At 37.4% G+C, this 14,872-nt stretch overlaps 1 protein-coding gene across 2 annotated transcripts in view; it reads right to left on the reverse strand.

Moving 5' to 3' along the window:
• LOC107095723 (protein unc-13 homolog B-like) overlaps window positions 1-14,872 on the reverse strand; it is a 213,717-nt gene that overhangs the window by 16,848 nt on the left and 181,997 nt on the right. For both annotated transcript variants that reach the window (XM_015391972.1, XM_015391973.1), the window contains 2 exons: window positions 8,741-8,818; window positions 8,507-8,584 (listed from right to left, as the gene is read on the reverse strand). In XM_015391972.1, coding sequence (XP_015247458.1) covers window positions 8,507-8,584; window positions 8,741-8,818 — 156 coding nt within the window. The remainder of the gene's footprint in view (window positions 1-8,506; window positions 8,585-8,740; window positions 8,819-14,872) is intronic.

Here is a 14,872-nt window from a genome sequence, read left to right on the forward strand (position 1 = left end):
TTCTACCCAATTTTCCATGAATACCCTGAATACAGCACTATATAACTCCATCCACACCATGATTAGCCTATATAAACAGGTTTAAACTAAAACTCTCCATATAAGATTTATTATGTGTAATTAAGTCTAACCTTTCAACAGTATTCTAATTAAAGGAAAATCATCTGTAAACTATATTTAAACTTTCCAAATGCAAGACAAAAACTTGAAAAAGATGTAACTGGTAGGTTTTTTTTTTGTTGCTGTTGAATTTCTATGGTTCCTGCAGGGCCTTGTATCTATTTATATTTCTAAAATTAAGACTAATGTGTTTCAAGAACCCACCTCTTTGGTAATGATTTCCTCCTTGGGCGAAAATAAGGATAAAGACATTTAAGATAAATGTTATTTGCTTTTTGGGGAGACAGAAAACATACTCTATTTTCAAACAAGAGATATATCTAAGCTGTATTATTTAGGATAGAAAATGTACAGCCACATATGCCTTTTAAAAATACTTAAGAAAAGCTAAGAAAAGGAGAGCAATGGCAGGGAGCACTGTTTAAAAAAAAAATAAAGTAGGGATGAAGCTTTCTGCAAATTGAGGGTAAGACGACCACAAACCAACCAACCTGTTTCTCTTGGTCCTTCTTTTCAGCCTGAAAGGACACATATGTGTAGGTGAGCCACAGCATCTGTTGCATACCCCCCCCCCCCCCCCTTCCCTAAAGCAACAACATGCTGACAGCAATCTTGTTTTAGCAGTTTCAACAGGTGTACTGTCTCCTCCTGCAAGCTGTGACTCACACTTTAATAACCGCTGTCTACAAGTGAAACAGCTGCAAGGTTTGTAATTCCCAGCTTTCCTTCTTAGCCTTAACTCTCCCTTTTTTTCATCAGGGGTTAAAGATATGAAATACAACCTTGACGTTAGACAGGATTAGCTAGGGACAGACAGGATTTGCACATTCAGGTACTTTTGAGATCAAGGTGGCGATGATTTAAAATCTCCTGATTGTGTTAGGATCATTAACAGACAGTCCCACCAGGCTGCAGCTGGGATGAGCTGTAGAAACTTTTAAACATGTTATTCTTTGAGAGAAACCCAGCCTTTAATTTCATTACATCTATTAATAAACCAGTAAGAGAATTTTTTCTAGAAAATTGCATGCGCTAAATCTATTAAAAACTCCTAATTCATCATTGACTCTTTGAAATACCTGATGTCAAATAAATCTAATTGCCTAAGCAGTTACGTTTGTAAGACATTAAAAGCAGTCTTCTTTAACAACTGCCTCAGTTCCAAGACCTAAATAGCACTGAATAGCAAGAAATCTGTGATCTAAAAAGATTTTGCAAGTTTGTCTGCAATGAAACCCTGTAAGATGCAACAGTAAAGACTGTGAGCTTCTCTAAAGCATTAAGAGACGAAACTATATTTTCCTCCACAGAATAAGTGTATTTCATCTAAAAAAACATGACTGCAATGAAAGATTGATCACTTTTCAGCTTTTAAAAAGATTGGAGATATGTACAAAAAGCAGCAAAAGTTACCTGCTGTATATAGCACTATAAAATATTATTGGTGCAAAAAAGTTACTCTTATGATGAGGATATAGAAACACAGACAAACCTTTTCCTTTTTGGACTCAGACTAAAAAAAGTTAAAAAAGGACAGGAAAACCGGTTAAAATTACAAACAAAAACCAAATATTTGTGTCAAATTAATCGGTTTGTGGATCACCTTCTCTTTGTCAAGCTTTTCATTAAAGAAAGGAACACATGAAAAAAAGAGATTGAATTAAGATAAGAATGGTGGAGGGGGGATATATAGGCACGTATGGAAGGATCCTGTCCTACAGAGCACTCTTTCAGATGCATCCCTTCTTCCACAGAACTGAATCACATGGCTCAATTCCCGGATTAGCTGTCAGTCATTTAGATCTGCAAAGGCCTGTTTAATAAGCTATTTTATTTATTTTTTTATTTGGATGCAGTGAAGAAGGGATGCATCTAAAAGCCACAGGATGGGAGCTCTTAAGGATTGGACTTGGCCACGCCTTATATAGAGAAATGATGTCAAAGGAGAGAAGGGGCGGAGGATTATGGTAAACTATGAGGATTTTAGTTGGTGCAGAGGAGTCCAGGAGCAGCAGAGGAAGATGAGTATAAGACCAAACAAGCCAAACCTTCTCCTGCTCCTCCTCGCTCTCATCATAAGCTGAGGAGTCATCCTACAGGTGGACAGATAATAACTTATCTAAACACAAAACAAACTAGGATCTGTTGAATTCTACTGAGAGTGGCTCCGATTTCAGGAACAATCATGTGCTCAACAATAAAACATGAAAAGAAAATCTCAGTTTCTCCTGCCAGGGACTGAGATTCTCTGTGGTTTGCAATATTATGTCGTTACTGAGAGGTGGAAATTTCTCAAGTCTTTGGTTTATGCTTTGACCTTATTTTTAATCTTCATGATTAATTGTGTACAGCAGCCAGCAAACCACTGAGATAGAGCTTTGAGATCTTGGCATAAACTTAGTGTAAGTGCACTGCAAAAAAAAAAAAAAGCAAATCTAAATAAGTGAGACACTTTTCCAATGGAACAAGACAATTAACAGTTAATTATTTTTTAAAATTTTTTTGGTGGGGGGGTTACAGACTAGTGGCTTGTTTTTTGGACTGTAGGTTAACAGGAAAGGGGGTAAGAGAGAGGGGGAGAGACATGCAGCAAAGGACCAGGGGTCGGGATAGAACCCGCGTCGGCTGTGTGGAGGACTAAGGATGGGTCATGCACGCCAACCACTGCACCACCAATGCACGCCACAAACAATTTATAGACACAGAACAGATGGACTTGTTTTGAGAAAAAAAAATCACTAATTTAGATTTGCATTTTTTGAGGTGTACTTACACTAAATTTATGTCCAGATATATTTTTCCTATCTCAAAGCTCTATCTCAGTGGTTTGCTGGCTGCTGTACATAGTTAAGGCCTCCATACATGGGTCATCCGCGCCAATCACTGCGCCACCAAAGCACGCCCCAGACAATTTATATTTAAGATAGAAAAAAAACAATTCAAGTGCATTTTATCTATCTTATTTTAAGAGCAAAAATTCTCAGTCCATTGGCAAATCATCTTATCAGCCTGCTCAAAGGGTAAACACACATTTTTATTTATTTCAAGAGCATTTTTGCAGAGTAATCTTTTAGTGTAACTAATCTTTTAGTTCTTTTTAATTTTGAAATCTTTCTTGTGCCATTTTGAATTCTATATCTGGGCACAGCTGCAGTCTCCTGCTCTAATGGGACTCTTCATCTTTGTAAGACCAAAACCACACAACTGATGAAAACATACAGCACCACTAATTAGACTACTATAAAAACGGCTGTTATTTTTGTTATTTATCGCAGGATGTAAAATTATAACACCTTCAAACATACCAAAAGCTAGCTCAGTCAACACGGTATTACTGTGCTTGATTGGCCAGCAAACTGTTCTAAACTGAACCCTGTAAAGGATCTAAGGGGTATTTTAAGAGGAAGAGAAGAGACAACAGACCCAATAGTGTCCAACAATGACCTGAAAGCTGCTTTTAAAGCGTCTTTTGCTTCTGTTTGGTACGATGTTGGCGTGTAGAGGGCAACATGCTAACTGCTTACATCCCATGCTGTAGTACTGCAATAATTAATTTAAAATTGAGCCAAAGACCCAGCCCTAAATGCATGGAAATTAACAGATTTTTTTTTTTTTCAGAATCCAGACATTTCTGTTTAAAATATGTTGAGTGAACTTTTGTGATATTTTACTTTTCTGACACTAAATTGTAGGTTTTGGTTCTCTGTAACCAAATTGATCAAAATTACAGTAATAAAGGCTTAAATTATTTACAGTAAGTGCAATGAATAAAAAAATCCTTTAATTTTTCATAAGAATCTAATCATTTAACTGCACACGCACAGCACTACACACAAAACAAATTGACCCTGACTGACCTTCTCCTTCTCTTTGTTGTCAACCTACAAGCAGACAGCAGGACCATTTAGAGCAGGACAAATTGGAGAAGACAGAACAGCAAAAGCAGAACGGTTAGAAATAGATCCCTCTATTTCTAAACAGATTCTAGATGCCACAAACAAAGATAAATAAACACAATTCAAACAATCTATCTTTCTCCACTTCCACCTTTCAGTTCTGGGCCAGGCATAAAGTGGGATCTTTATTAATGAACAGCTTAAAACAGGCCTAAACAGTGTGGAATAAAACCACAACAAGTAAATAAAATGATGGGAGTTTACATCAATGGTTTGTGGTGACAGCCACTCCAACCACACAGTTATCTTAGTGATCCATTAGTGCAACAAAAGTACACCATAGCCCCTAAAGATTTGTTTATGAAAGTATTTTTTCATTCCAAAAACCCTCTGAATGGCTCATAAGGAAGCCAAAACAAAAAAAGGAAGTGTTTCAGAGTGGCCTAGTCAAAGTTTAGACTTAAATCCAATTAGGAAGACCTTAAACAGGCCTTTATTCCGTTACACCCTTCAAATGTGGGTGAAATAAACTACTCAGCGGCAACTGTTGGCACTATGTTTGATTTAATTACCAGTATTTATTTATTTTTTTTTCTTCATATTTTAACATCAGAACAGGATGGTTTGGAATCACTTTCTTTTTTCAATTAAATCATCATTTAAGTGCTTCTTGGATTACCTGAAGTTAACCTTATCATATTACAATAAGTTTGATATATTTAACAACTTTGTATACAGAAAATTATGAAAAAATAAAAAAACAATGTAGTTACAACAAGTTTTCAATAATTAATTTCTTACCAGTGCTGAGTGAATACAATTGAATGATATCACTCTGATCTGTTTCACTATGCATTTAGGTTTAGCTTCCACCACACAGACTGCTGGACTTTTTTTAAACAAAACAAAAAATCCCCAACAATTAATTTATTTAACATATTTCCCAACTTCAACACCAAAATAAAGGAACTAAAGCTGAAACCATAAAAAGCAAAAGTAGCAAAATAAAGTGGTGTGTATAACCATGGCTAACAGCATAATTGTTGTATTTTTTAACATAATATACTTTAAAATAAATATTAGTGCTTTGATGCAAATATTAAAGTGATTCTAAGTTTTAGGAATCATAAGAACAGAAACATTGCTACAAAGTAAGCCAAACCAAGCATGACTTTTACCCAAATAACTTCAATCTTACCTCAGATCCCTCTGAGTCTGAGCAACCAGACTGTTGGTTAATAGAATAAGAAAAACAGGGAAATAATGAGACAAAATGAAAACAAAGAAGGATGTTTCAGATGGATAAGTTCAACAGTCTTCCAGGTCACTACCGACCTGGAAGCTCCCCCTCACCTTGGTGTCCTCTGACTGTCAGCAATAAAGATTTAAACCAAGGGAACCAAACGAAGATGATTATTTTAAGAAATATAGACAATGAAAATATTAACAAAAAAATAAGGCTGAATTTTCTTTCAGCTGCAGCCTACCCACCATGCCATCCTCTCCTTCATTCTCAGAAATGGCCTGGTGGTGAGCATACAGGGATGAAAAAAAAAAAAAAAAAGTAAAACTATGGAAAAATCAACAGTTCCATGAGAAATCATAAACATATACAGTTCTACTACTATTCTTTGGTATTGTAATATAATAACATATAAAAAAAGGCTTCTAAGAAGGTAATCATAATGTTTAAAAACAGGCAAGAAATTGAATAATCTTTGGAGGTTCAGGACAGGTCGTCCGGTGCTCTGAAAATGCAGCGCATTACACCTTATGGATCATGAAAGTTCTTAGACAAAATCTGAGAATCAAATTTCCTACAAGGTGTGATTGCCCTGAGAACAAAAGAGCCAATCACAAACTTAGTGATGTACTGTCACCTCTGTGTAGGAAAAACTAAACTGCCTTTCCAAATACGTATATGGCTTAATGCAGGAGAGCCGGCACCTAAGGACAGCACTCAGAGAGGATTGAAAGCGGAATACAGGAAACCATTACATGGAAAAAAAAAAAAATGGAGGATGAGGGATCAAGTTCCAGCTTTTACGTAGACTAAAGGTGTCCAGTCAGCGTCAAACCAATTCACTCCATTTTAGATGTGATTAAAAACATCTGAGCCAGGCCAAAAGTGGCCCTAACAGCAGCTTGTTGCTAAGGAAGTCTACTCTGCATGTCATTTTAGACATGCAAAATTTATCTTCCTAAACATCCTCACTAGCTTTGAAATGTGAAAGCCTTTCAGAAGAAGGATACACCTGTCAAGGATTTAAAGTGTATTTGTGTTGTTCTGCTTTCCTCCTCAGAGCTGCAGTTCCTCCTGGTGGGTGGGGCTCAGCAGTGTGCTCCCACACACCTGCTCCTAATCATCTTGTTTTGTAGAAGAGGAGTAAAGAGGAGCTGTCATTGATCATTTGCCTGAGAATTAATTGATTAGGTTATCTAGCCGCCTAGGGTAGATAACTACTCTCAGTAGGTGTTGTTGATATGCTAACCTCCTGTGTCTGTCCCAATGATCAGCTGTGCTCCTCTCCCTCCTCACACCTCCAGGTCAGTCTGTCCGCTCCTGTTTCCTATCCTCAACAGCAGCTCACCCACTCCAAACCTCAGTAAGATCCATTTTCCCAATCAACAACTGCATAATTAAACCACTTTGGCTCCATTCATTTCTCCTCCACTTCCCACAGAGATCAGCTGTCTAAAACCCAAGAATCATACAGGCCTACTATCATTATTCATTAATTATTTCAATAAATATTTCTATCTCTACCTTGTGGTAGGTTTATTTCTATGTGAGTCAGAAGTCTGATTGAAATGACAAAAATGTATTTGTTTTTTGTGTCTATTTTAAGCAACATTCAAACAAATATAAGTGGATATTAGTGGGTCTGTAAGTATATATTTGAGCCTGAATGTATAATTTGGACTATATTACATTTTAATTTCTGGATAAACAAGTAAATAAGCTGTGTGTTGTCTGATCACCCATCTCAGGAACAAAATACTTCAATAAATTATTAAAACTTTTCATTTTAATCGGATTCTGGTCTACATTGATTGAAACCTTTGACTAAAACTGTACCTTTACATGAAATTTCTGGATAATCCTGAATATTAAAAATTCTGTATATCCTTGAACCCACCTCTTCATCGCACTCGTCAGGTTCCTCCTCATTCTCAAGCTTTTTGGAAAATGCAGCAACGAATCAGATGGAAAGGAAAGTTTTTTTTGTTTATTTATTTTGGAGGGAGAAGAGGAATTGTTAGATAGAGGAAGAGAGGTCTAATTAAGCCTAAAAATATCCAAACACAGTCTACAGGGATGGATTCCATTTAGGGATTGTTAAGGGGGTTCAGGATGGGTATTTATTTTTCTACTGACAGGAGGAAGGAGGGATGAAGGACAAATCCTCAGACGTACCCTTTCCTCCTCAGCAGTTAACTGCACAAGAGCAGACACAAAATCAGCCTTACTCCTTACATAAAATTGCTACTTTAAACCTCCAACTTTACTTTTTTTTTCCTAAAAAAAATCTGACAGCAAGAACTGTTATAATGGAAAGTTTTTGTGACATTTTTATTTTCTCTCTATGAATTGTGAATGTACTGCATGTTGCTTTCAGGACTTTCATCTTACATAAAGGTATAGTGGAGGATGTTCTTTTTCCTGGTGGATCATCAAAATAAGTGGTAATCCTAATTGTCAATTGTTCTGGTGATATGTTTTCTATAAGGTCGTCCTATGTGCTCGTCCCCATTCTCACTTGATGAGTCTGATATAGTGGAAAAAATTGCAAATGTTCTTTTGGAAAGTAAGTTTGTATGAGTGATGCAAAGAGCAACTTTTATACAGAGCGTGCACGAGGAGAAATTGGCTCATGCATGCTCTCGCACACCTCTAATTGGCATTCCCAACGGGAGCGGGTACAGGGTTGTGCATGTGCATTTTTTTTTTTTTTTTACGTGGAAGAGGGCGGGTCTTTTCAAAAATTCATGAAGATCCTCCACTATATCTTTAACAAAGCTGCTTCCACCAACTCAAAGCTGAGAGCAGCTCTTCCTGCTGATATCAAATGAGATCCAATCCACCAGTGAAAGCGGCTAAAAACAGCAACTACTCTATGGAGAAAAAGAAGCACACTTTTTCTCCCTCATGTTAAATGAGGGGGGTCTTTTAAATGTTATCCCATATTTATACCCAGAGGCCTACCAGAAAATCTACACAAATGCCAGTTTCTAAACTTCCGATCTTCAATAATATCCCACTGATTCTGTGGAAACAATCCTTATAAACTGTTTTTATTCCCACCTGTGTAAAATCTTATAAATAAACTAGAGGGATCACGGAAATGTTTAGCCCGGATTTGAGGACACTTGAAGCATTTTAGTTCACCAAGATGATGTTAAACTCTTTCAGGTGATATTAGCAACAGATTTAGCAGGAAAACAAAACAGTGGCACTATGAGGTTTGAATCTACTTGTTCACACTCACCTGTTTTGCTCCCATCGACTCAAACATTTTCTCCAGAAGGACCCTCATCTGCTGGATGTTGTTCATTAGTACACAGGGCTGTAGGAAGAGGAATGAGTCGAGAACAGGTGTTATAGGAGAGAAAATAATAGAATAAGAAATAAATCACTGCAAAAACAAAAATAGAAAACTCCTTTAAATCGACCTTGGACACACAGTTACAAATTAAATAAGTTTTTTGCAGTGGGTACTCACTATCTTCTCCTTCTCACAGTAGGCTGGAAAGCTCTTGGCCAGCACTGCACAATACTGCAGCAGAACTTTGGTGATTGTCTGTGGAAACAACCAGGGTTGATGTTTTGAGATCTTCAAGTGAAAAATATCAGTTTCTTCCATAAACAAAATAAATATTCAAGTCTCCTGATGTCTTGTTTCTCTGCTTCGGGTTTATTGCAAACAAAACTTTACAACTTTTTGCATTATAAACTTTTTTTCTCTTAAAACAGTTGCGCATGGTCATTTGCACAATTTTTTTGTCTTTGTGCGTTTAGTTTGGCGCAAGTTTTGATTACAATGTTTGCAGATTTAGAAAAAACTACACAGGGGACAAAACAACGTTACGTGGAGTTATATAGGATCTTATTTAGTAGTGCTTTACACTACATTCAGTCATTCACCCATTCATGCAACATTCACACTTTACTGATGGTGGCAAGCTACATTGTAGCCGCAACTGCCCCAAAGCTCATTGAGATTGTGTAACACAATCTCAGATAAGCACAAAAAATAAGTCCTGCAGGACCAGATTGCAAAAATGTTTTTAAAACCATTGAGAGAAAAAAATGGCTAAAGGGATGAGGAAGAAAGGATAATTTGTATTGTTGAACCATTTATTAGGTTATTGTGAAGTGGCTAAACTTCTTTATGGGAGATCCTCATGGGGGAATGTTCTATTTGGACAACAATCAGCAATGGGAACACTTAATTCGTAACGTTTAAGAGGAAAATTCATCAGAGTGTTGGCCTAGTGGTTAGAGCAGTGAATTTGTGTTCTGAGAAGGTTGCCAGCATCCGGTTTGATCCCCACAGTCTCTACTCTGGGACCCTGAGCAAGACCCTTAAGACAACACTGCTCCCCGGACGCCACACAATGGCAGCCCACTGCCCCTAAGGGGATAGGTTAAATGCAGATGTGAATTTCTCCATTGTGAGAATAATAAAGTTTAATCAATATAACTTTTTTTTAAAACCTATTTTTGTCCACTGATCTTATTAGACAGTCTGCAAAAACTTTGCTTAGTACAGTGTTGTTGTTTTTTTAAATGCAGATTGCAGTATAAAACATTCGGTAAAAAGGTCAAGAAAATGTTAACGAGGTGTCAACGATCCTAGCAAGGATGCACAAATAGTGTCTACTGGTGACAAAAACTAAATGTCATGTTTGTTTAAGTGCAAACATCCCAGGGGAACTCTCAAAGAAATCAGAGGTTTAATTTATGATTTAAGACGGGAACTTAAGGACTGGAAAAACCTAAATAGTGCAGTTTTCCCGTCAGAGCATCCAGAGTCCCTGTGACAGATTCCCTGGCTTTCTGCTGACTCAGCTGGATGGAAGGCTCATGCATTAAACATTTAAGCCATTAACTGCCCACTTCCCTAAGTCCCTCCATCCTCTGATTGTGAGGCTCCTGTCTTTCCAGTGAGACTTTATCTACTCTACTGTGATAAAGATGAAATACTATTATAGTCTGAATCAAGACAAACAAGGAATTGCTGTGGGAATAGGTGACCAAAATCTTTAAAGCAAGTGAGAGAAGAACATGGTAGAAGGGGTGAAAAACAAAAGGCAGGAGGTTCAATAGCAAAAGTGAAAAGATTAAAATGACTGGAGAGGCAGAAATAAAAAGCCATTTAATAGAAATGGATTGGGTGATGGCTCACGTTAGCCATTCTTTATGCAAATTACTGCCTTATTGATCCAGCCTTAAAGTTATATTAGCTTTGAAGGCAATGCCTAAAGGCTGTTGCTTTAAATGAATAAAAACAGAAATAAGTTGTCAATATAAATGTTAAATATCTGTTTGGTTAGGTTTTTCAGATTTACTCCTGATCTGAGGAGGTGAAAGATGACAAAGGGTTCAAAGGTTAGATTCTAATATGCCACAGCAATTTATCGTGTGTTTAAGGCTCTATATTTTTTTTAAATCTTATTCAGCTACTAATGTAACTGAGCATTTGTTTAGTTTTGCACAGGAAATTTGTTAGGGAAAAATCCAAAAGGAATAAAAGAAGAGGAAAATCCTCAACATTCGATCCCTCTTTAGAAGGAGTAAAACTGAACCTAATGGTCTTTTATGCTAAAGTTGAGAATTCAGACATTTTCCCTGTTTGCTACAACTTAACTGCTAGGAGGAACTGACACTCTGTCATCATGGGACCATTTTTTACATTCTCTCTTTGCAGCTATCTAATGCCTAGACTTAGACTTATGCTACGTTCAACCCCCACGCAGCAGGAGCAGCAAAAAACGCGCCTGCAGCTTCATTTTTTTATGCTTGTACAAGTTTAGTTCTGACGCACAGAAGCTGAAGCATCTTTGCTGCTCTACCTGCTTGGTCGAAAAAGTGGGTCTGATGAGTGTTGGACGGAGCTACCCTATCCTTTCTTTGCCTGTAACAATGGCAGCTATATTTGCTGTGATCAGTGGGTAAAAAGTAGTTTTAAAATGTTTTTAAGTGAGAAAGTCCACCTAAAGAATTCAGCTGTGCAGTCAGTTTAACCAGATTGTGATCCTGCCTTCAAATATTATTTAGCTGACAGAGCCACTCAGACCTCTGTAAACCGGCGGTGCGCTGTCACTGGGAATCCTGTTCAACAGCAACCTCTGGTCCGGTTGCCTCTTCGCGGTTTTCCGCTACTGTTCGCGGCAGCTGGTAGGCATTTTTAATGTAGGTAATCCAAACTGCAGGCAACAGAATAATAAAATCAAACATATTGTGCAGGCAGGTTTTGACATTTTAAGTTAATTTAGGCATTAAACTGTTTCAGAGGAGCGATCGTAGCTCTTTGCATCAGCAGTGCTGTGTCTGTCTCCCTGCAAGCTCCCAGATCAGCTTCTCTGATTGGTTGATGTGGTGCATCGAGCAGCAAAGGTTTTTTCCAACTTTAGCAGGAGCTGCTTTGCAGCTCGTCACGAGCTTCAGATGCTCAGAAACACATGACGCGCTGCTTCAGCTGCTCAAAATACGCTGCAGGACCTTTGATGCGCCTTGATGTGCGTCAACCATTGACTTTGCATGCAAACTAGCATCTTCTGCTGCTTCAGCGGCTGGCAATCTGAACTTAACATTAGACTTAGACAACTTTTATTATAATTTTGTATACACAGTGTTACAAAAAAATTTAGTTAATTACAGTTTTTCAGAAAGTAAATGAAAATTTCCATTTCCATAAATTGCCGCAGAGATCAAATGTAAACAGTGTAGGAGAAAAAAAAAAAACACGGGGCAAAAAGTTCAGAGCATTAATATGCCTGATGTACAGGCTGTAACGTTGGTGATAATATAATTAGAATATCATGAAAAAAAGGATTTATTTCAGGAATTACATTCAGAATGTGAAACTGGCAATTGTCTAAATTAATTACACACAGAGTGACATATTTCAAGTGTTTTTTTTTTTATTTACACGACTATAAATGACAAAACCAATTTTTTTAAGCTATCTCAGAAATTCAGATTATGAAAAAGTTCAAATAGAGACACCTAGTTCCACACTATAACCAGCTAATTGATTCAAAACACCTGCAAAGGACCTTTAAATGTTCTCTTAGTGTAGTTCTATACTGTAGCCTACAAATTATGGGGAAGACTGCTGACTTGAGAGTTATACAAAAGATGACCACTAACATCTTGCACATGGAAGGAAACACAAACATTTCCATTGCTACAGAGGCTGGCTGTTGACAGAGCTCTGTATCCAAGCACATTAATAGAGAGGCAAAGGGAAAGAAAAGATGTGGTTGAAAAAAGTTCAGGGGAGATTGATAAAGAATTGACTGCAGCTGGAGTCAGTGCATCAAGGACCACCACACTGATGCTGTTTCCTCTGCTGGTGATGGTGTTTTTTCTGAGTTCCAAGGTCAACACAGCCAAAAGACTTTCTGTTTCCGGCTGTAGACCAACATAATGGAGATGTAGATTTAATCTTCCAACAGGACTTGACACCTGAGCACAATGCCAAAGCTTCCAGTACCTGTTTTAAGGACAATGGTATCTCTAATCTTAACTGGACAGCAAACTCATAGCAGATCTATGGGGTATTGTAGAGAGGAAAATGAAATACCCCATACCTAAGGATGCAGAAGAGCTGAAGTCGACTATCAGAGCAACCTGGGCTCTGATAACACCTGAGCAGTGCCACAAACTGATCAACTCTATGCCATGCCGCATTGCTGCAGTAATCCAGGAAAAACTGAGCATTGAGAGCTGTACATGTTATATTTTTTGGTTGGATAATATTTCTAAAAATCTGTATCTGTGTATTGTTCTTAAGTAACATTCAAATTTTCTTTGATACTGAATATGGGATTTTCATGAGTTGTAAACATCTAAATTAAAGGAACTAAATACTTGAAATATATCAATGTGTGTATAGAGAATGATTACAATATGAAAGCTTCAGTTTTTCAATTAAATAAGCCAATATATATATATTTTTCATGATTTTATAATAATATGATCAAACAGCCTGGTCAAAATAGACTGAATAACACAGAGCACAGATCATTTATTTTGGTAAACTGCTGCTGAATCTGGCTAGATCTGGTCACAATAATCACAGAGCACGAGGCAGGACTTTACAAAGTGTAATTCGGGCAACCACAAATGGAGCAATGTTGCAATGAGAATTAAGAACGTACAAGAGAGCACGCCATCTATCATCAGATTTTTGGGGCAAAACTAGCAGAAAGCATCCACTGGGGCGTTTCTTTGATGGTTCAACATGTTTCATGGATTACAAAATTACAAAAACATAGCTTGTCGCTTGGAGTTTTTGCATTACATCCGTACAGTAGTTTTCTGATTGATTGAGGCTAACTCTGTTGGTCCCGCCCTTCGTAATCGAGCTGTGGCAGCTGTTTACCAGACTGATACACTGTATATAGGTCGTATCAGTGTAGCTGGTCAAGCTAATAACCAACATTATATGTAAATCAACAAGAAACATGCCATCAGTGTTGCCACTGCTATAAAATCAGGAACATTATTTTAGTTTGTTGTTGCTCACAGATGTATGAACACAACACTAAGGTGGAGAGACATCACAAATGGTCTGAGAGAACCCTCACCTGCTTCTTATTATTAGACAAGGGTAATAAGGACATTTACAAACAATTTTAAGTTATTGATTGACAGTAAGATTTTCTATTTTAGTCACAAGACGAAGACATTTAATAGATTTGCCAATTCTGCCTTGGAATGAATGTCGCAAAAAAATTAATTACACCAAAACCCATGCAACTCCATCTTGGACTCTATAGGTCTCAGTCAGCATGGTAGATTAATCTATGGATTATGAGAACAAGACTGAAAAAGGATGACTTTGTAAAGCCAGTAAAAAAACAAGCCTCCTATCCTTAAAAATAACATAATAGCCCTGACTGAAGTTTGCTTAGGTGCTTCTCATTTACCAGAGGATGGCCACACTAAATAACATGGATAACAATATCAGGAGAAAATCAAACGCACCATACAGTATGTTCTGGGGTTGGACATTTTGCATTGCTGCTGATATGGCCTACATAGAACCCTGTGAGTCTGACTGCAACCAACCTTCTCTCCTCTACTTCACAGGAACTGCTTTGCTTTATAACCTTGGTCTGCAAACCACAACACTTGCACAGACATTTTCCACTCACACACACCACTTATCTGGTAAAAGTGCTGGAACCCTAAATTGTTTTAAATCCAGATTAGAAATGTATTTGTTTAAAGTGGCCTTTCACTGTGCCATCTAAAGAATATTAGCTGAAATTTGTAGTCCAATCTACTTTCACTTTACTATCAATCATTTCCTCCTTTTCTCCTGTTTTAAATGATCTTGCAATGTACTTTTTTATGTGCTTTACTTTTGTGTAAAACAATTTGTGTACTACTACTAAAATGTGCAACATAAATAAAGTTGCCCTGCCTTATTTTGTAATGGCAGAATTTTTAGACCCACTTTCATAATTGGAGGAGGTTACACTAGAGGTGGGTGGATTGATCCAAATACCGATAAGATCGCTACCAAAACTGGTACTGATGTTGAACCATACTAAAAATAAACTCTCCTGCATGCATTGACTGCAGCAGATTCATCAAAGCCTTTGGCTGTGTCCAAACA

This window comes from Cyprinodon variegatus, unplaced genomic scaffold (assembly GCF_000732505.1).
Source record: "Cyprinodon variegatus isolate N-32 unplaced genomic scaffold, C_variegatus-1.0 Scaffold567, whole genome shotgun sequence".
Taxonomy (NCBI): domain Eukaryota; kingdom Metazoa; phylum Chordata; class Actinopteri; order Cyprinodontiformes; family Cyprinodontidae; genus Cyprinodon; species Cyprinodon variegatus.